General features: G+C 37.1%; 1 protein-coding gene across 3 annotated transcripts in view; it reads right to left on the reverse strand.

The window, feature by feature from the left end:
* Positions 1-24,410, reverse strand: part of LOC150099944 (multidrug resistance-associated protein 1-like) — a 491,400-nt gene that overhangs the window by 305,584 nt on the left and 161,406 nt on the right. For all 3 annotated transcript variants that reach the window (XM_090403119.1, XM_090403117.1, XM_090403118.1), the window contains one exon: positions 8,738-8,992. In XM_090403119.1, coding sequence (XP_090259245.1) covers positions 8,738-8,992 — 255 coding nt within the window. The remainder of the gene's footprint in view (positions 1-8,737; positions 8,993-24,410) is intronic.

Raw genomic sequence — 24,410 nt, forward strand, 5'->3', positions numbered from 1 at the left:
AAATGAATGGGGAGTCTGTTTAATGCAGCAAAATGTAAGGTCTTGAAGTTTGGGACACATCGATGGGACACTGCATACTCTATTGGAGGAGCTATACTGGAGGAAGTAGGGAAGACAAGAGATCTAGGGGTTGATTGATAGAAACCTGAAATTCAGGAGATATATTGCAAAGGTGGTGAAGGTAACAGAGGATTGCTGCAATAATGAGAAGGACACTGACCTGCAGAGATAAGAGTTATCATTCCATTATATAAGATCCTGGATCAGACCACACTTAGACTATTGTTCTCAGATTTGGTCCCCAGGATTTGAAGTGGATAAATTAACTATGGAAAGGATACAGAGGCAGACAAAGATGGTTTCTGGACTGTACAATGTTAGTTATGAGGATCGGCTGAGGGAATGTGGACTGCAGAGTTTGGTAGATAGGAGGAGAGGTGATATGACTGAGACTTAAACTGTTGAGAGGTGGTTACAGGCTTGACAATGTGGGGTTCTTTTGCTTGGTTAAACAGCAGGAAGGAGTGATAACAAGGGGCCATCCCTGGAAGTTAGGTAAGGAAACTGAGCAAGAGGAGTAGTTTCTTTGCATTGAGGGTGGTTGAACCGTGGAATGCATTGACTGATAGTGTTGAGAGCGAAAACGGTCAATGAGTTTAAGGAGTGGTATGATACTGTTTCCTAGGAGGAACCTTGCATGATAAGTCTCGAATCCATGGAGGCCTGAATAATAATACTATTGTCTAGTGTCATGTAGCTTATGTCCTATAGATAGCCATGTTTTTTTTTGATGACCTCAATATAGAGGTCAAAACATCAAATGTGTACTTAAAGTAATTATTCTTTAGGGGGAGACAAGTTACTGAGGCATGATCTACCCTTCACAAAGCCATGCTGTCCCCTGCACAGTATCTCATTTTCATCAATCCATTCCTGTATTTTTCCCTTGACTACTTTCTCCAAGACCTTGACAACGACTCCTGATCGGTCGGTAATCTCGGGACTAAACCAGACCCGAGACTCAGATTAAACAACATGGTCAAGGGCACTGATAATTCCTTAGCCGCTTCATGCAAGACCTGTGACGGTATACTATCCAATCCCATAGATGTATTCACATTAAGGTTCTGTAATAGACTGTTCACCTCCACTTCATTCATCACAATTCCTGTATAAACTAATGGTTCCTTCATTTCTTCAATGTCACCACCTGGATGATATACTTTTGCAAAGTGCACGCTCAGTAATTCCACTATATCGACTGATTCAGTAATCTCCTTACCATCGTCATTCCTTAAAATCATTTTGCCGTGTACAGTTTTTTCTTGCTTGCAGCATATTGCAAGAACTGTTTGGGATTCTTTTGCTTGCATAGCTAGTTTCCTTTCATAATCTGCTTTTGCTTTTTTTTTTTTCTTTTTTTTTAACCACACTTGTTACCCTTCTGGCCTGTGCTTTATGCCATTCGTGTGCCTGCAGGTCACCCCTTTCTTTAAATTCCCTCCACAGTTGTTTCTTTTTTTTGCAGCTCAAGATTAATGGTGTTATTCACCCATTTAACACCTACTTTTTTTTACTATTCGGACCCTAGGTATACAATCAGCCATAACCTCCTGTAAATGCTCCTCGACCACTTCCCATGCTCTATCGACATCCAGCCCTTGCAGTTGTACATCCCATGGCACTGATCCAAGCAATCTCCTAAGCTTGTCATACTTGCCAGCACTGTAATTCCACATATACCCCATCTTAATCAAAAATTCCACACCTTTGGCCACCTCCCAGGTGGCCAAAGGTGTGGAATTTTGAATTTTCATTAGTCAAATTCTGAGATGCTATTACCAGGTCAAGCACTCACACCCCTAGTATTTTCAATTGCATGCTGTCTCAGATAGTTATTCCTTAATAATTGAATAAAATCCATTTCCTTCCTCATGTGTCCTCTCCTCCTTCCAATCAATGTTACCAGTTGAAATCCCCATAATAATTACCCTCCTTCCCCTCACTTCAATTTGTTTATGCATACTATCTCCACCATCTATTCCATCACCTGGACTATAGCAGCCCCCAACTGTATATTTTATTCTGCCATTCTCAATCTCACACCAAATAGCCTCAAATGAGCTCCTTTCACTATCCTGTGATACAACTTCAATTCTCCTTGGCTGCAGGTCAGCCATCATCAATAATACCCCCCATTTTATCCTGTCCCTCCTATAACCTACACATTCTATCCTACTAACTATATCATCTTCCGTCAGCCATATTTCACTAATGCCTGTAACCTGCGGCCAGGAAGAGCCAATCAACGCCAAAAATTCTTCCTTCTTGTTCCTAATACTCCTAGCATTAGTATACATGAAATGCAGTGATCTCTTTTTCCCACCTCTATGTTGAGGTGTTATTCTAAATGTCCCATTCCTATTTTTTGTCCTTAGTGCTGGCTCGGTACATTACATGCATTCTTACACTCAACTGTCTCACTGATGTCCGCATATCCAACCCCCCTCCTTGGTAGTTCTAGTTTCCCTGGTTCTGCACATCCATTTTCACTTCATTCAGCAACACTTTTTCCAGTCTCCACACACCAAGTCCATTCAAATACAGGCCATCCATCTTGTATAAGTCCTTTCGCCCATCAAACACATTCCACACCACACCGTCTGCATAACCTGCACATAATGTCATTTGCCATTATGGCCCTCCTAAACTCCTGTCATACTGCAGCAACAGACTCACCATTCTAACTCTGTCACTCTTTTCTTTTGCTACCTTTAACAATACTTTCAAGTCCTCTCTCATAAAATATATCACCTTTCAATTCATTCGTAACCACCACAATTATTAATTCTTTCACCCTCTGTTTTTGCACTCTAATACTCTCACTTACATCCTTAAATTTCCCAACCGGTAAGTTGGATTTAGTTACACTCCCATCTATCACTCCTCTTAATAAGTCACCATACAACACTCTTCCCTTCATTTCAGAAACTCTCCTACTCTTATGCTGTTTATTTTCATTAGCCGAATTACTCTGGAAAGTTTTGCAGGTGCTCTAATTGCCACTGCACATTTGGTATCACTGCACACAATCTCACTTGCTACAAATAATTCCTTTTTTATCATTCAAACCATTTTCTCTCTGTATAGTTGCTTTCACTCTTTCTTTGATCACGACTCTCATTGCCATCTTGTACATCACAATTCCCTATCAAGCCACTATTTTCACTCACATTCTGGCTTTCTTCAACCATAACTGTCTCACAACCTGACACATACTTCAACTCCTCACTTTGCTTAAACTTTCTGCACATTCTCCCACCACTATCACTTTCAATCCAAACTCCAGCCTCATTTAGGAATGCATACATCCCACACACATCACATTGGTGTGATGTGTGTTTTATAACAAGGTGACGGCTGAACTGGATAAGGGAAATGGGTTTACAGTGATACTGCTGGACCTGTCAAAAGGCGTTTGACAGGATACCACATGGAATTCTAATCTGTAAACTAGAACATATGGGAATGGATATAGGGTTGGTGAGAAAGATAGGTGGGTGGTTGATGGAGAGATATCAAAGAGTAGTTTAATCAGGAGTAGAGTCCAAAAGATGGCCTGTGACTAGTGGTGTGCCGCAGGGTTCTGTTCTTGGACCACTGCTGTTTAATCTGTTCATTAACGATATAGGGAAGGATCTAAGTGGAACAGTTCATTTGTTCACTGCTGATGCAAAGTTGGGTAGGGCGATAGTGAATGCAGAAGATGTCAAAATCTTGCAAGATGACTTGGATAAATTGGAGTTCTGGGCTAAGGAGAATGGATGTCAATTTAATGTGACAAAATGTAAGGTTATGCATTTTGGGGTGAAAAGATTAGCAGCAGTATACCACATTGGTGGAACTGTACTTCAGGAGATTGATGAGGCCAGGGACTTGGGAGCGTTGGTGGATAAGGAGATCCAGTTTAGGGGGCACATTGCAAAAGTAGCTAAATCAGCTCATCAACTTACTTGGTTGTTGAAAAATACCTTGACGAGCAGAGACAAGCAAGTTATTATACCCCTGTACCAAGCCTTGATAAGACCTCATCTCAACTACTGTGCCCAGATTTGGTCACTTTGGTTCCTTCTTGATGGGGAGGAGGTGGAGAGGATCCAGAGGCAAGTGACTATGATAGCAGGTCTATGGAATGAACCATATGAGAACAGGTTGAAGATTTACTGGTTGCAGAAACTAGTTGATAGGCAGAAAAGGGGAAATATGATTGAGACATTCAAATTGCTAAAGGGATTCTATAGGATTAATTCAGAGGATATTTTTGAGATCAGGACTGGTGATGGGAGAACTAAGGGACACCTATAGAAGCTGGGCAAGAGTGTGGTTAGCAGGAGTGTTAGAGCTGGGTTCTTTACTTTTAGAGTGGTAAATGAGTGGAATAAGCTGCCAGAGTCTGTTGTGGGTGCTATGACAGTGAGTGAGTTCAAGGCAAGGTATGATAGATACTGTGAGAATGTCGTATAGTTGTGTGGACATGTTTAGGGCCTCCCTCAATGAGTCTAAGGGCTCCCTGGAGTCGCCTGAAATAATAATTCTAACGAGTGTATTGTTTCCATAAATTCTTCACTATGAAGACTATCATATCATTCATTTTTCTATTTACCAGTGTCTGAAGTCCACATACTCAGAATCTACATCCTATAATCCTGAGATCTTTGCATCTCTTCTTTGCAGCCTTTCCATAGCTTTTTTTTTTTTTTTTTATCCCCTAGGAACCCAGATCAAATCTGAGCACAGCAGTATCAAGGACTTGTAAAGAGGCAAAATAACTTCTATATCCTTAGATTTCAAAAATTTAATTAATTTCAACTTCAATTATAATGAGTTATATTCATAAAAGGCTAACTCAACCAATATAATATGCCACTGGATCTCAAAGTGCATATCTTTACACTTACTAACTTTGCATTGACAGCAATCATTTTCCCACACTTCCAGCCTATTCAAGATCAGTAATATCATTAATATATAGATTAAACAATTGTTCAAGGACTGATCCATGGGGGGGCACACCACTGGATCAGTCCTTGATGTTGAAATGAACATTGCTGATATGTAAGGATATAGAAAAGACATCTCATTAAAGGAGCTTATACCAATACAACTACCTGCCTCCCAGTTAACTTTTTCCTATTAGACTCAGTCAAAAAGGAGTCTAGCAAGGTTGCCCTCAGTCTGTTAAGCATTGGTTCTTAAACCTTTCTTTGCAAGAAGTTAACAATTCATGTGCTACATGAGAGAACAGCTCCCTCAACTATGAATGAAAATAAAGCACCACACCTCTTGCAGTGTCTAGATCACTCCTGTTGGCCCTTGAAAATTCAATGGAGAGTGATTTTCATGCTGTACCAGCCAATACCAATATTCATAGCAATTCTCTAAGGTGAACCTACCTCTAGCCAATAGAGTAAATTAGGTAATGACAGTCAGCAAGATGGGTTTGTAAGCTCAGGACAAGGACTGGGGTCAGAAGTAGGTATGGCACTGCACTAGAACAAGGTGAAGTTGTCTAGTGATGGAGTAGTGAAGCCTGGAACAATGTCAGGACCTTATGGAATGCCTCAGCTGAATGCTTTGGCAGATGGCTCATCCAGTATGATTGTTTTGGCCAGCAACTAACAGTCAACTCAGAGCTGGTACATAACAGAGGAATCTGTAATAAAAACAAAATTATTGCAATAGCCACTGAGGTGTTGCTGCCATGTGATCCCTGTCCATTGCTATGAATATTTAAATGAAAATATCAATGTCATGGGTGAACATGACTGAGGCAGACATTGGTTAGAATTTAGGTTGTTAGTTTATAAAGAAAGCTTGTTTAAAACTCCTGTCAGAAAAGTAGGTCTAGCACAGTTTGATTTATAGAGGATCCCATTGAGTGCTACCCTTTGAAATGTGGAGTCAGTCAGCAAGCCAGCCACCTTGGCATACAGGAAACTAATGGTGCTGATGACATAATTAGAAGGTGGGAGTGTCCATAAAGGATCACCATACTATTATTAACATCTGACCTCTATGGAGTCACTCGTTGTGGGAGATACACTATTGCACACAATGCTCATCCAACCGTGCCTTAAAATGAATGTCTGCATTCACAACACACTCAGGCAATGCATTCCATTCACCAATCACTCTCAATGTGAAGAAGCCTCTCCTCACATCCCTTTATACAGTTTTAGGTTGGCCACTTGTTCTACCCTCCCCCCCTAATAATTCTATGAAATCTCTTCCATGTCAACCTGATAACCCCTGACTAGCTTATGACTCAATCATATCGCTCCCCCTTCCTCCTGTTACCAAGGCTTTGTAACTTACATTCTCTCAATCTGACCTCATACTCCACATTCCAAAGACCACTGACAACCTTTGTCAATATTTCTTGAACCCTTTCCAACATCCTCATCATGAAAACCTGGCAACCAGATCTGTGCATAATATCTGTATGAGGCCTGATCAAGGCTTTATACAACGACATCAGGGTCCTCCACATCATTGCCATTATCTGATGGGATGTTTTCACAACTTGTGCAATGTGGCTGCTGAATTTCATGTCCTTGTCCACCACTCAAAGATTTCTGATCTCTTCTGCTTCCTTTAAATTTTCCCCACCAAGTGTAAACTTAGTGGGGAAATGCTATTTCCCCACTGGTGTAGCCATTTCCCTTATCTAAGGGAAATGGCTACACCATGAATACTACTGGACTTTGCAAAAGGCATTTGACATAACCACAGGGGAAAACTATTACAAATATTGGAACAAATGAGAATCTATATGAAGCTAATAACCATGGATGAAGGGAATGGCTGAATGACAGACATCAAAAGAAATATATGGAGTGGAATAGAGGAGAATTAAGGGAACTAGTGGAGGGCATCAAGGTTGTATGTACTAAAATCACTACTCTAATTTGTATATCAATGGTATAGGGAAAGATTTAAAGAGGATATTCAGTTGTTTGCTGATGCAAAACTAGCAAGGGTAATAGTTGATAGAGATTTAGATATCTGCCTAATAATTTAAATTAACTGGTATTGTGGGTGAATGATAATGATTATCACTTTAATATTGCGAAATGTGACATACACTTTGGTTTGAAAAGTGTACATAATGTATCACATTGACAGCATTGAATTTTGAGTCACTTTGACCATTGTCTTCATGTACCCATTTATAACCATAAACTATTTCCAATTTTTGTGGACATTTTTCACATATTGCTTTGTTACAGAAATGTATAAAAATACATTATTTTGAGTAATCAACTAATGTAAGGAAACATTCAGCTTTTCCTTCCCAAAAAAGATTTATCCTTAAAAACACAAAACATTTTGTAGTTTGTAAACATTGACTAATGACTTCATGTTAAAATGTTTTAGATTAAAAAAAATTGGGACTATTGTTTTTCAGATTCCCATTTATTGTAGGATAATGCAACAGTATGAAATACTTTGGTATCCTGACTTCACAGGAAGTGTGGAATCAAGGTATACTTATTGACTTGTCAAAATACTGAAGTGTTTGGTATGATAAACATCAAGTTATCACTCATGATTAAATATAAAAAAGTTTTATATCCTATAATTAAAAACATTAAGAAGTTAAAGAAATTCCAACATCATACTAAAGCTCTACTAATAGTTTATGTTATCACTATGCACTTAGGTAGACATTAACATTCCCAGATTTTAACAGGTAAGATTTTGCCATTGATAGATTTCAAGATGTATATAGTTTTGTTAGACAATCAAAAATGTCAGACAGTTCCAATGGGGAAGCAGCATACAGTGAAGTGCAACTGATCTAAACTGTTTAAGAAGTACTCTAATCAGGTCAGAACTTCTAGCCAGAACCATGCTGTACAACCTTTGCAGTATAACCAGCCTGGTTGGCTAAGTGGTTAGCATATCCACTCTCCAGCCAAAAGGCTGTGGGTTAGAATCCCACCATGGGAATGGATGTTGGCAATTGTCTGAAAATAGTGGTGGTGGACAGTAGATGGCATTGATGTAGTGGAAACAGTTGTAGAGTAGGTGCCCTCCTTTGATGAGTCTTGGACTCCCTGGAAGTGTCAATAAATAATAACAGCAAACAATTCAAAATAAAAATCCATGCAAATTGCAGGAGATTTATTCAGCTGGATCATAGTTACTGGTTAATATTAACCTGGCAGCTTCCATACTCAACATTTGTTTAGATTTGTCACTCGAATTGTTCACGTTACAACTTTATCATTCAGTTCTACACTTTGAATGTTTTCCAAGTAGCATCTCTTCCATGGAAAGAGAGGTACTTTGTCTTGTGCAGCTATAAATACCTTGCATCTAGTTCAGAGAATCTGATGCAATCAGTTTCAGCACTATTCCTTTTTGCTAAGGTGCAGTTTACCTCATTTCTTGAAATTTTTGGTATTACATTTCAGTCTTAAGGTTGCCTCAAGTAATTTCAATGCTTTAATTATACTGTCATCAACATATCATAGATGACTAAGCAATATAGTCATCTATGATAACTATTATACAGGGCAAAACTAGTTATTCCATAACATTTGTTACACTAGGGTTCAGAAGAGTATAGCATTTCGCTTTTTTTTTTTTTTTTTTTTACAAATATTGTGAAAAAATCTGGTGGATATGTCTCTGTAGATAAATTTAGAATTAATGATTAGTTTCTCCTTACTTCTAGTACATTGAGTTTTCTTGCCACCAGCAGAGTAAATGGAAATATCACTGCAATGACTGCCATACTCATGAAACTGGAAGGGCCCAGAAGAGTCCAGAGAAAGTAAATTCCAATAACAATACGTGCAGGAATACCCCATAACTGAGTGCACAGCATAAAACCTGTAAATAACTGTTCTATATCAATAGAAACATAGTTGATTATCTGAAGATCGCTATGGTTTCTTTTGGCAAGGTTGTTCACATGGAATATCTGAAAGAAAACAAAAAGGTAATAATTCCAGGAGATTTATCAAATCTAAGTTACTAAGTTTCTTAAACTATTTTTTTTTTTTATTATAATGTTCTAAACAAGTTTTAAAATTATATTACAATTTTAAAACACTGATGCATCCACTAATCAAGTTATCTGACAATTTTTTTTTAGATATGTTAGTTTAAGAATGCTGTTCATATTGTTTTACAGTGAACCTCAGAATTATCTGTGTTCTCTGCATTAGCTAAAAACAGATCAAAGTTCAGTCTAGTGCAAATTTGATTTTCCATTTTTTTTTCATAAAAGATGACCCAACTGATTTGTCAGTGCATTAAAAGCTTGAGGCAGCTATATGTCAGAAGATTATTGGACAAACTTGGAATTAAAGGCATTCACCGAGACTGACTGAACGCTCAGTTAAAGATCTCATTCCAGGAGAAATAACCAGTCACTTCAGTTAATTTAGTAAATTATGTACATACCAGAAAGTGATAAAGATGGAATTATACATAAAAACAAGTCATTACCAGATACTGAATCATTAAAGCTTTAAGTTAAACAAAAAAAGTCCATATATTGTGGGATAAGATACTAAGCCACTTCCATGACACTACATTCCTATGAAAAGAACTGAAAGTCAGAACTGACTGATCAATGCCACAAGAATAATCATAAGCTTAAGTGTGGTTACTTGTAAGTACATCATAATATAAACAGAGGAACAAAATGATTTACTAGTATTTTGCTGGATTTCAAACCACCATTTTCTGGGTATAAATTAGTGTAACAGCATTGTTACAGAAACAATTCAACTGAAATTATAACTGAGAAGGATAAGTTATCAAGATGTTTAAGAGCTAGATAAAAACAATTAAAGGCAAGCTAAATGCTGTCTTATTGTAATCTTAGACCTTGACAAACTAATGTAGTCATACTTAGACTAGAGCAATGATTTCATAGCAGATGCCATTCTAAAAGCAGCCCCTCAGATCAATAGCAACATCTATGTGGCTTATCTATTTAACTGTGAAAGAATATCCAGAGAATGGTTTGCCAGTCCTGACTTGACTAGCTGATTAGATGTAGTTTAAACATGTAAAACAGAGGAAAAAGATTATGGAGGCAACATGAGTGTTGATCAAATTCCATGAGGATTATAAAGAACAGGCATGGAGGGTGACTTGGTAAGGATAGCAAATGTGAAATATGAGCAGTAACAGTTAATGAAGCCAGAAAGAAAGAATCCTAGGGCATTCTTTCAATATGTAGCCAGCAAAAAAAAAAGATTATTGAAGGATGAAACAGATTGGACAAAATGGTATAAGAACTACTACAGATGATATAGTTGAGATATTTAATGAGCAGTTCATGTTCATAAAGGTCTTTCATGTGAATGTGAAATCATGGAGAATTTGAAAGCAGTTGAAGAGATTAAGTAAGCATGAGACATAGAAAATTGAGCAAACTTAATGTTAATAAGCCTGGGGACTTAATATATTGCCACGTATTTTGAAGAAATGTGCCAGGGAGTTCATATCTGCCTTGACAGTTGTTTAATATGAGTCTTGCACTGGGTAAAGTTCCAAAGCAGTGGAAAGAAGGCAAGATTGTGCTACTTCATAAGGGAGGTGACAGAACACAAGCATCAAATTACAGGCCTATTTATGTGGCAGTTGTTGTGGTTAAAGTGTTGGAGAGGATGGCAAGAACCAGGATCTAGAATTTGGCTGACAATGGTATTATCTTTGATGGATAGCAAGGATTTCCTAAAGGGAAGTCATGATTTAGTAATCAACCCACTTATTATGATAAAGTGATAGCTTCATTGGACAAAGGCAATGGATATACATTAGTATACTTAGATTTTGCAAAGGCTTTTGATAGATTAAATTATCACATAAGTTGACAGTCAAACTAGAGCAGATTGGGGGTTGGATATTAGACTAGTGCACTAGATCAGAGATCAGTTATCTGATAGATATCAGCAAGTTGTGTGTGGGGAAGCAATATCCAGGAAAAGAAAAGTCACTAACGGTGTGCATCAGGGGACTGTTTTAGGGCCATTGCTATGTAACCTGTATGTTAATGATATTGGGGAAGATTTGGATGGGGATATTCAGTTGTTTGCAGATGATGCAAAGTTGGGATGAACTATGAGGAGTAGAGCAGATATTGTTGCCTTACAAGACTTGAATATATTGAGTGAATGGACATGGAAGTGAGGATGCCAGTTCATTGTTACAAAATTTAAGGTTTTAAAATTTGGGAAAAGATGAGATGTAGAATTTACACTTGGGATATATTGTTGGAGGTGGGGGAAATAGATTTTAAGGTGATAGTGGATAAAGATCTAAAATTTAGAGGACAATGCCAAAACTGTGATAACACAATGAATTCTAGGAATGATGGAGGACACCGAGTTTTAGAAGTAAGATTCCTGTTCCATTGTATAAGACTGATTAGGCCACAGACTATGCACAGATTTAATCACTTGGTATTCAAGAGGACAAAGATAATGGAAAGGGTCTAGAAATGATTAAGGTAGTTTGATCTCTAGAATGTTGAATATTAGGAAAGATTGAGAAGATACAATTTATAGTCTAGTGGATAGGAGGAAGATATGTAATATGAGAGACATACAAGTTGGTAAGAGGTTGTTATAGCAATGTTGAAGAGGTTTTTCATAAAATGGTGGGAGAACAAGGTCATCCCTGGAAGCCGTAAAAGGAGGATGTGAAAGACAGAGTGAGAAGCATGTTTTTTGCCTGCAGAGTTGTGAATGATTGGAATGCCTTGCCTGAGAGTTGCATCTACAGAGAATTTGAATGTGTTGAGCTATATGATGAGCTGTGCATATGACAAAGTTATCTCTTAGATGAGCAACTATGGAGTCTTTGGGTAGTAATAATGTTCAAGACATAAGATCTGAATCTGTCTAAAGTAGGACAAGCAGCAGATCCATGGAACCTGATACACTCCTGTAGAATGCACTACAGAGAATTAAGCTGATTAGAAGTATGCCTGACAACCTCACCTGGACTATGATAATGGACTGGCACAGCAAATAGCAGTTCCTGATAACTATACAATTAAGTTTACATTAATACTAATTTAACAAACTTATTTCAAAGTGTTTGTATGATTATTGTTTCCAATATTGTCAAATCTCTAACTACAGTCTTTTCCTGCCAGCTAAACCTTCCTCTTATTCTGTTTTAATGGCATGCCACCTATTAACATGGCATGCTAATCATATCAAATTCATTTCTAATATTTTCATTTTTATGATTCAGCTGATGATGCTATCTGTTTGCCTTCATCTCCCTAAATTTCTAAACCAGCTTTAAAAACATTAAATTGTTTTGACACTTATACACTTGGCTAATAAGAGAAACTAAATTTATTCAAGTGGATCCCACCATACCAGCTTTGCTTATTCCGTATGTTTGTGACTCAATAACTGGGTTTAACAAGTTCCCAATTCTGATATCAGGTTTAAAATATTACTTTCCTTCCTACTGTGAAGTATTATAGACAGAACAAGGGAGAAAATGCACCTTACAGCATTGATTTTACATCAGATATAATTTAAATGCTCAGTATAGATCTATCATTTATACCAGAAAATTAGATATCTATACATAAAGATCCTTTGTTGCAGAGAAGATTAATCTTCTATCTTAACGACAATGTAGTCAGGACCACATCATACTTAAGACAAAGTTAAGAAATTCACTTTTGTTTCAAGTTAAATATGAAAACAATCATACCTGTAATCTGTTATTTTCCTTGTTAATGGATGACAGCTCAACTCCAAGTCATGTGGTAACAGGACCTTCTACTGAAGGTCAGATTTCAGATACATCTCCACATTTCAGAGCTTTATACCTCTGATACTTAGAGGTGGTCAGGACTTGAGTATCTTTACAAGTACTTACATAATGGTTGACTTCATATCAATTACCTTAGTATCCCATAATGCAAAGCACTTCCTTTCAGACATGTATATTACTGCTATGTGTTATGGAAAGTCAATCCACATGTATCCTTGACATGTTTAGGGCCTCTCAGTGAGCAAGGACTACTTGGAGTGGCCTGTAATAAAGCTGAATCAATTCACTCTTTGCTTGTTGTTGGGTGAACTTTGGCTGCACTCAATAACAGGCAAAAACATACTGCTGAGCCAAACACCAGCCTGCAAAAAGCAGTCAGCAAAACCACTCACCTCCTAAGGTAAGTACTAGTAAAGATGCCCTGACCAAGATCACATCAGTAGGAGGCATGCCATAAGCAAGAATCCAATGGAATACTGATCAAGCCCACTTTAGACCTAGGAAGACAGAAGTTGAATCAATGCAAAATCCATGTTTTCCTATACACAAGATGTTCTATTATATAAAATTGCTTTCTTTGGATTAGAGAAAGCTACAGGAAGTTTCACTTTATAATAAAGCATAAAAGAACAGAATATGCATCCTTCAACTGAAGGATCCTAGATTTAATTCATCTTATGAGGAATCTAATACCTTTCAATGAATCAGTTATCTGGTCATAAGGAGGTAGCAAGGTTTTCTCCTACTCCCACAAACTGGTTTTCCTCTAGGAAAAAACTGAGATGACATACTTCAATAGGTGATATAGTGCAAATGGTGGCCCATGTAGTGTCATTAAAGTGGAGTGACCTCTAAGTCTCCATGTAATCTAATATTTCTGTTCAGTACATTTTAGATCTGAAGTGTTTTTTTGCAACTGCCATTCATTTTCTCTGGTTGCTATTCAACTTAAAATGTTGCATACTTGTTATAGTTTAAATAACTGTCTTTAGAAGTTATCTTTAATTCCTGAAAGTGTATACGTTTAAACATTTAAGTTTAAATGGAATAAAAATTGAAGCATTGAATTTTTTTAATTATTTCATCCATAATTACATTAAAGATTAAGCAAAATCTGATTTCTTATATAGGAATTTTTTTCCTTGTGTATTATAGTATTTAAATGCAGATTTATTTTTGTCTGTGTATCTTTAATCATATGTAGTGGTATACTGTTCTATTCATTTTCATATCATTTTGAAATTATTAAAATTTAACCTCCATGGAGTCACTCACTGTGGAAGGTATACACTATCACACAAAACTCATCCAACCATGCCTTAAACTGATTCATTGTCTACATTCACAACTCAGGCAATGCATTCCACTCACTAAACACTCTGGTGTAAACTTCACTCCTCTGCTTACATCCTCCTTATATACAGTTTCCAGGGATAGCCTCTTGTTCTACCTCCCCTTTCATTATAAAGGATCTATTTCATGTCAGCTTAACCCCAGACTAACTTATGTCTCAATCATATCCCCCCCCACCTCCTATTAACAAGGCTTTGTAATTTACATTACATCAATCTGTCCCTTTTACTCCACATTCCAAAGACCACTGACTACTTTTATCAATCTTTTCTGGACTCTTAACATATGAAAACCTGGGGACCAAATTGTGCACAATCCATGTGAGGCCTGATCAAGGCCTTGTACAATAGCATCATAACCTATTTATTTCTGCAAGTCAAGGTCCTCTGCATCATTGCCATTACCTGATGTCTTCACAACTTGTGAAATGTAGGCCCCAAATTTTAGCTCCTTGTCCCACTACTCCCAGATCTCTAATCTCCTCTATCTCCTTTAAAGTTCCCCCACCAAATGTATACTTTGCATCCCATCATTGCTTATCAGATTTTAAACCTTACACTTTTGCAACATTAAACTGACAATTCCCCTTACCTGCTCAATCATGCAATCTATTTAAGTCCTCCTGTAAGACCATTACATCTGCTTGACTCTGCATTGCTCTCCCCAATTTTGCATTATTTACAAACAGCTGCATGTCACTAGTCAAACCCATCCCAATATACAAATTTATTTTATATTATATATAATGGACACAAAACTGACCCCTGAGGCACACACTAGTGACCTTCCTCTTTCAGGATACTGCACCTCCATGTACAATTTTCTGATACCCATTTAACAGCCAGTCACTGATCCAACTCAGAAATCTTATTCAATCCCATTTGTTTCAATTTATTTGACAGCTTGTGGTCTGGCAATCCATCAAAAGCTTTTGCAAAATCCAAGTATACCACTATATATGCATCTTCCTTGTCCAAGGCTTTTAATTTAGTAAAACATGATCACCCTTTAACAAATCCATGCTTACAGAATATTATTGATGCAATCCACATCTGCATCCAAATAAGTTGGTAAGAACTCAACTACATAAATGAGGAGACAAGCTACACTCTGCAAGGAGCAGATTGGTTTGCTAAAGGAAGGTCATGTTTTAGCAATTTGCTCATATTTCATAGCAATGTTATGGCTGAGTTGGATAAAGGGAATGGATATACTATGGTAATGTTGGGTTTTGCTAAGACATTTGATAGGATTCCACAAGAAAGGCTGTTAAATAAACTGGAAAGTATGTGATTGGAATATAAACTCTTGACTTAGATCAGAGGATGGTTGAGAGACATATCAAAAAGTGGTATATAGTGGGTGTGAATCTGCCAGATTTAAGGTGACCAGTGGCATACCTTAGGGTTCAGATTCTTAGGCCATTGTTGTTCAATATACATTAATGACATTAGGAAGAGTTTAATAGGAGATGTGCAATTGTTTGCCAATAATTAAAAGATAGGTACAGCATTCAAGGATGTAACTAATATCCAGCACTTACAAAATGATTTGAATAAGTTGGAAATGCAGGCAAATTAAAATGACTATCAGTTTAATTTTAGTAAGTGTAAAGTTACGCACTTTGGCATGTGATTTCCAGTAACAAATTACATTAGGAAGGGTTTATGCTACAAAAAACTGATGAGGCTAATGATCTTGGCATAATGGTAGATAGAAATTTGAAGTTCAAAGTTCACATAGCAAAAGTTGCAAATTAACTCCAAGGATAATTGCAATACTGAAGCAAACCTTAACATGCAAGGAAGTCATTTTGCCTCTTTATAAGACATTGATAAGCTTACCTGGATTACATGCAGATTTGGTCTCCTAGGTTCCAAGAGGATAAAAGTTAGAGATTATAATCTGGATTATGGGATTTAGTTTATGACGACAGATTGAAAGTAAGTGGATGATGGACTGTTAATAGGAGAAAGTGATATGATAGAGGCCTATCAACTTCTGAATGGCTGTTATAAAATATTGATGAATAATTTATTATATGGAAGGTGAGGAGAGAGAGCATAGGCATACATGGAAGTTAAAATAAAGATGCCAAGAAATTTATTTTGGGGTCTCCTGATCTAAACATTTGCAAAATGTGTAAACCCATCATTGATGCATTCAGTGCACATACAAATTCATTCAGGTCTTGATTCTGTAAGACATTTGTTAAGGTTATTCAAGAGAATCTAGCAGACTTAAATTATCATGTCTAAACAGAAGTTGTGTTATGGTCCTTTGTCGAAAGCTAATTGCTATAAGTTGTTCAAGGTGCTGTTTTACTACTTTTGCACAGTTACCCATAGAAAGTCAATGGAACTTCATTTAAAAGTTCTCCATCAATGCTCTTATTCCAAACCCAATTTTGCTGTTTGGCAGTAAAATTGCAAGCCAGGTGGAATGTTGGCCAGTCTGGATGGTAGAAGTGGCCAATCAGCCATGACATCCAGCTAAATTTGGAAATGATTCTGTAACACCTGTTGAATAACATGGATATGAGGTGCAATTTGGTCTCACTATTTCATCCACCTTGGCTGGTAGGGAGGTGGAAAGAGTTCATGAAAAGGCATCCTAAATCAATGTCTCAAATCCATGTTTTTTTTCCAAAATTTTTATAGGTATCTCCATAAAGTCTGGAGACTGTGGGATATCCAAGCTAAATTTTATAGATGCAAAAATTATCTACCACTCAAACTCATTTCACTCATTCACCACTCTCCATTCAAAAAAATCCATTCTACACACCCTTAGCTAACCACACTTCTACAGATCCCTAGTTCTCTATTTGTCACATACTGAAAATTTTCTGGTCTTATAAGACCCCTTTGACATTAAGTTCCTATCATGTCCCATTTTTTCTGCTTATCAACTAAGCTTTGCAAACCACACACCTTCACCATCCTGTTGGCATTTCTTGATATGCTGAACACCTCTGATCATCTACCTCAATTTTAAAATGGCACTGTTCCAAGATGAATCCTCAAGTGTCAATTACCAGCTATATAGCTCAAATCCTTTGACAGAATTCCACAGTTACAGTCTTCTGAGAAGTCACTCTCCCTACTCAGAATGAAAGGATCTACCTTGGTTATGTAGAGCTTATGCTCCTCAGATCCAGTACTCTCAAATTCCTGGTCCCTCTATGACATGCTATTCCAAATAATTTCCTTATTTGTATAAATTCCACTTCCATCTTACCATGCCTCCTTTTCTCCCTCCAATCTATGTCCCCATAGCTGAAGCTCACTAAATAATTGCTCAGCCTAATTTCATTATGAGAATCTGCCAATGCATGGCATCTTCCTGTGAACTCCCTGGTCTCCAACTGCAACCAACAATATATTGTTGTATTGGCCTCTATCTCACACAAGATAGCCTCAAGTGAACCACATCTGAGACATAAAATCCTAAGTTCAAATTTTTAGTTTAGCTATCACCACCTATAATCCATGTTGTCTTATTCTATGCACCTTGAAAATAAAATACTTTATATGGGCATCTCCATGAAGTCAGAAGGAGACTTATATTGACAAAATAACCTTTATTCACATTATACCTATCATAGTTTTCAAATTCATTTACAAAGCACTCAACTCAGGCAATGCATTCCACCCATTCGCCACTCTCCATGCAAAAATTTGTTCTAGCACTTGTTACCACTCTTACATAAATTTACAGGGATGAACCCTTTATTCTCTCCCTTTCTGCACTATACTAAAGTCAATATTATGAAACTTCTTTAACATGCTTTTTTCATATCTCTTTTTACACTTATCAGCTAGTTTTTGGAATCCACAGACCTGCAACAATCTGTCACTCAGCTCTAAAACCTCTTCACCACTACATGACTAAGGAATCTGGGTAACCAGATCTGTGTGGAGTAATCTACATGTGGCCTTATGATTTATTAAGAACAATAACCTGTCTATCCTATCCCTGCTTGTCAGTTTTTGGCCACTTTTCAATATTATTGTTATAATCATATAGCACCTCCAAGGAGGCCAAAGACTCATCGAAGGAGGGTACTACTCTATAACTGTCTCCACCACTCCAACCATAACTACCTACATCATCTACACCAACGTCATCTACTTCCACCACTAGTATTTTCCACAAACAAACATCCATGTCCACAGCAGGATTCGAATCTGCAGCCTTTTGGCTGGCAAGCAGATACGCTAACCACTTGGCCAACCAGGCTGGCTCAAGATCTCCCTAACTCACTTCACCTTCATTTGCTGCCTCTACTGTTGTCCAAACTGATCATTTGACTGACCTCTTTGACTACCTATCTTTATGTCCTCTAAACTTCAGCTCCCTGTCAAATGGTATGTTAAATGCTGGTGATCATGTAATATATAGCCTCTCGCAGCTAACATTCCCATTTTCCTGTGGCATGGTGTTTTTTCTGTCTTAAAACATACCTTCCTTAGTACTGAGGAAAGGTTAACTAGACCTCTAGGTGATCTATGCATTTCACTGCCTGAAACACCACACTACTTGTAGGTGTAGGTTTCTGTGGTTTAGCAGTTCATTTTTTTATTGTTATTTATCTTAATAAAGATGTGGTCCAATTACCAGAATCTTTCTTATGAACCACACCACTTTTTGGAGGCATGAAGTAACATTCGCCATGTTTCATCTCTAGAGTAAGGATTTCTGGTCCATCACCCTTGCTGCATGTTCTCCACTCAAATTTTACCCTTCTTGTTTACTTATGATCAAGAATAAAAAGAATTCCAAAATCACTATAGCTTAAAAAATTCCATATTGATTTCACTAATATAGGCGTCCTAATTACAATATCCATGATGTGCACTGCCATTAATCACTTGTTCATGAAAAGCTGATATACCATTCAGTTGACCAAAACTTGCATCTATGTCATACTTGAACTTCTTCATTACATCTTTTGAGGTCTGCTACAAGCATGAAACACCATGCTTTTATCAGGTCTGATATCTCATACCAAAAGGTTAATCACACCTGGAATAGCCTTTACATGATCTACTTGGGATCAAGATCCCTACTTCACTTTGCTTTCATTTGCTGCCTCTACTATTATCCAAACTGATGATTTCACTGACCTCTTTGACTACCTATTTCTAAAAGGTAATCACATACAATCTAACTACTCCAAAATAATCTTCTTCAGTGATTTTAGCATCCACAATTCTAACTGGCTTCCCTTTTCCAACTTCCCAGACCAAGCTGGTAAAGTAGCTGAACCATTTGCTATCAATGATGCGACCCAAGTTGTCCAAACCCACCAGAATTCCAGAACAGACAATCCTCTCCATTCTCCTAACACCTTTAACCTTTTAACTAACCCCCTTTCCAAATACATCCTCTATGTTAAATCTCCCCTTGGCAAATCTGACCATAATCCATGTCTCCTTCACTACAAATTAGGCTTCCCCTAATCATTCATAGCCTTATATCCTTTCCATGGTCTGATTGCTTCTGATTTTAACATCTGCTCTTATCTAAGAAATTTTACCAGGACAAGTGCTTTCATTTGCCACTCTACTCAAAATTCTTTACCTTCAACCAAACCCTGGTTCAACAACTATGCCAAAACTGTCCAAACAAAAATTAAACATGCCTGATGGCTGTAGTCAAAAACTCATAACTGAATACAGCTCATAACTGCAAAAAATCAAATCCAAAGTAGACTTTCTAAGAGCCAGGTGCACAGTTTATATCTTGTTTTAATGGAAGTCATTAATGACTTCCATTAAGTTCTGTCCTATGTTTTCCACCTCTCGCATCCTGATGTACAATGGTAACATCTCCCAAAGAAAAAGAATACCTTCTGGCATGAGGTTTTCCAACTCTCACAGACAACCAAAGAAGAACATCATTCCACAAACTATCCACAGTATGCCTACTCTGAAATTTCCCCTGAAGAAAGTCAGAAATATCCTTAGCAGCCTTGATATTAAGTCTCTTAGCTCTGATGGTATTCCTTCAGTTGTGCTAACAGCTTGTGCTCCAGAACTCACCTGTCCTGCATCATCTTTTTCAGCTATCAATCCCACAGACCTGGACGCAAGCTTTTGTCCATCTTATTCCTTTTAGAGAGAAAAGTCGGCCATCAAAATACCATCCCATTGCAGTGACCTTGATATCCTAAAAAAAATAATGGAAGAGATCAATAGTTAATTGTTTCATTACTCACTCATTGGCAATTTAATGATCAATACAGATTCTGCAGACTTCCTTGTTAATCACCTTTGCATGCCAACCATTGGAAAGATCTGAGAGCCTCAAGTGGCTGCTCTTGATATTTCAAAAGGCATTTGACTGAGTCTGGCATCATGGCCTCTGTAGTAATAAGCAACCATACTATGGTATTTCTCCCCTCTATAAATGGATTGCCAGCTTTTTTTCTAGTAGGGTGAGAATAACCTATTCTGAAGTTATCTTCACCTAGGATGAAGATAACCTTATAAATTTTAATGCAATCCTGTCATTTCTAGAAATGAAAGCCCATTCTGCTCTCACTTTTCCTTTTGACAATATTCCTCTTGCCAACCAAGGCCACTCCTTGGGTTAACTCACATTAAATCCATTCTAGCATGAACACATCAAATCTGTAGCTTTTTCAGCCTCCAAAAAACTTTTTCCATTCCAAACAGTATCTCTTCTGCTTAACTCCTAACTCTATAAAGTTCAAATCCACCTAATCTTAGACTACTGTTCCCACATTTAGGGTGGTGCACCTACAACTACCCTCAGAATGCTCAAATGTGTATAGAAGCAAGGTGATATTAATCTTGCAGAATGATTTAAATAAATTGTCAGTATAAGCAAAGGTAAATGGCCAAGTGTAAGATGATACACTTTGGGAGGATGAGATCACATGCTATATACTACATTGATGGAACTCAACTAAAGGAAGCTGAAAAGGGGATTTGGGGAAGTTTTATTTACACACACACACAGGAGGTCCAAAGACCTATGACAACAGTGCCATGTGTGAAAACCTGAAAATTATGATTGGGAAGACAGTGTGGGAAAGAGCAAGAAAATGAAGACAGTGGGTGAGAAGTTAGTTTGAACTGTAAACAGATGTTTAAATGATGATCCTCCCCACCCTCACTTTCCCTGAAGATGTTCTATTGCTGCATTATGTCTTCTATAGAGATTTGCATGAGCACTGCTCCTCTGAACTGGCTGCTACAATCAACTTATACTCAAATGCAAACAAGAGGAGATGCTAGTCATCTATTTAGTTCAAACTCAAACCAACTTTTCACACACTACCTCCATTTTCTTGCTCTTTCCTACACTGTCATCCAATGTCTACAACCTTCACGTTTCCAAAAAAAAAAATCTCATTCTCTTCTCTCACATGCCACTCACATTATAGATCTTGGGACCTGGTGTGTAGGGTTAAAACGGAGCTTGTGAAGAAATCAGACTACTGTTCTCACATTTAGGGTGGTGCACCTAAATGTGGGAACTTTTAGGTGCCCCACCCTAAATGTGGAAACCCATTGTGTTGCCTTGCCCCTGGGCAAGGTGACACAATGAGTCATGTTTTTAAGCTGATATAAATTGGAGGAATATGATAGTACATTACAAATGGTGCTGTATGCGGTCTATTGATGTCTTATTTTATTGAATATTAGTAATTATTTTTGGTAATATTTTACTTTAGATTGTAGAGTTCAGGGCATGTGTTTGTGAAATGTACTATGCAATATCAATCAAGAATGAATTTTTCATGGCACAGATAAATGAGAGCATGAAAGAAGTGGCTAAAAGTAATGTGGATGATGAAGTTACAGTAAGGAGTAATAGCATGCTTATGCAGCATCCTTCACAGGGCAAAATAGGAGCTAGTTATGGGAGAAATGATTGTTATGTGATAAGGGAGGAAGGAGAATGGAAGAAAAAAGTGAATATGAAAGTATGCAAGTGCTAGAAACTGGGAATAAAGATTGTATTGAGATTCAATGAGAGCTATACTTAATGACAAAAATGGCAAAAGCATGTTTCCCAGGAAACAAGATCAAAGATGTTAGTGAATCTGTTAGTTTGAAGAAGGAAGAAATAAGCCAATTGTTTTGGAAAGAACAAATGATTTGATAAGCTAGAAATATACAATGAGAGAGGATATGAAAGTCCTTAAAAGATGCAAAAATGAAGCGCATAAGCAAGCAGTGATTGTGAATCTGCTGCCTCAGTATGACAGGACAAATGAGAATGACCATGTTTGCTAATAAATTGATGAGAAAAGAGTGCAAGAGAAATGATGTACAGTTTACAAATGTGTGAGCAAATTTTATGGATGCAAGGGAAATATTTGGACTATTTGAATGGTTTGAGCTTATATGTTGCAAGAAAGTGTTTAGTGAGTTTAGAAGTGCAAAACCAGGGAATTGAGAGAAATTAAAAAGGAATGAAATTAAACATGTTCAGCCACCCCCTAGAACAAATTAATGTGTAGAGAAATTATTTATGATAAAAGGGTTGTGTAATATCATTACAGAAGATGACCTCTGAGCACTAAGAGATAGTGAAGTACATGTACACAAATGCCAGAAACATCAGAAATGAGGGAGAGGAGTTTTTTGGAATTGATCAGCAAAACTTGGCCAAAAATATTCCATGCATCAATGAGACCCGTTTGACAAATGATTGTTATAGGAATAGAATGTAAGAAGTGTAGCTTAGGACTAAGTACATGGTTCTGTATAGTTGGATAGGAAATATCCAGTTTACCATGATTCAGGAGGAGCCATTGTCATGTCAGTGATGTCATTCTTGCAGGATTTTAAATAAGCTTGCAGTATAGGCAGAAGTAAATAGCTACCAGTTTTAACATGACCAAGTGTGAGGTAATACCCTTTAGGAGGATGAGATCACGTGCTATGTATGGGAGGAGAATCTAGAAATAAACAATATAGGTACCTAGTTCTGACCAAGTACTTAATTCTGAGCTACATTACTTTTTGCATTGTATCCTGGTAACTCATTTTCTGTCAACCAGGTCTCAGTGATGCATGGAATTTTTGGCTAAATTAAGCTGACCAATGCCAAAAAGTTCTGATAAACACCTAGAACAAAAATATTAAAACAACTGATGTAACCACAAGAAAGAACATATTAGTAACAATGTTATTTATGTAACTTATGTTCTTTTATCCTCATGTTTTCTTGTGATTATATCAGTTACTTCAATATTTTTGTTTTGGATGTTTATCAGAACTTCTCAGTCCTCCTCATAATATATCATCTAAAGTCAGACTTTGTCAACTTCTAATTGAGTTCCATTAGTGTAGTACACAGCATGTGATCTCATCTTCAAAGTATCACTTTACACTTGGCCCTGTTAAACTTGCTGCCATTTACCTTTGCCTATAGCTTATTTAAAATCACCCTGATAGATGAACATCACCGTCATTGACTGACTACTCTTCCCACTCTTGAATCACTGGTAACAACCAGTAATTCCTGTCCAACTATTTCCTATATCATTTATGTATAAATTAAACAATACAGGATGAAGTACTTAGTACTGAGCTATACACTTTTTTACATTATATCTTTGTAACTATCATTTTCTGTCAATCTCACTGATGCATCAGATTTTTGGCCAAGTTAAGCTGCCCAATCCCAAAAACTCCTCTTCATTTCTGATGCTTCTGGCATTTGTGTGCATACACTTCAATAGCCCTTAGTACTGAGAGTTACTCTTCCATAATATTACACAACCCTTTTATCATAAATATAATTTCTGTACACACTAATTTGTTTTAAGGGTGGCCAGACATGTTTGATTTTATATCTTAATATCTCTAGATTAGTTGAGTTTAGAAGTGCAAAACCAAGGAAACACTTCCTCTAAACATCTAAGTTCAAACACAGTCCAGACATATTTCATCCAAATTCACTCATACACCCATAAACTGCACACCATCTTCTCACTGACTTATTAACAAGCATGGCCCTCATCATTTCCATCCTATCATACTAAGGCAGTAGATTCACAATCTTTTCTTTCATATGTTTCAAGAACTTTTATATTCTGTCTTATTACATATTTCTTGCCTGTCAAATTATTTGTTCTTGCCACAATAATCAACTCATTTCTCCCTTCTTCACACTAAGTTTCACTAACATATTTGATCTTTATATCTGGAAAACGTGCTTTCACCATTTTGACATTAAGTATA

The sequence above is a fragment of the Typopeltis vanoorti genome, chromosome 13 (genome assembly GCF_054136105.1).
Source record: "Typopeltis vanoorti isolate ZY-2024b chromosome 13, IOZ_Tvanoo_1.0, whole genome shotgun sequence".
In the NCBI taxonomy this organism is placed as follows: Eukaryota; Metazoa; Arthropoda; class Arachnida; order Uropygi; family Thelyphonidae; genus Typopeltis; species Typopeltis vanoorti.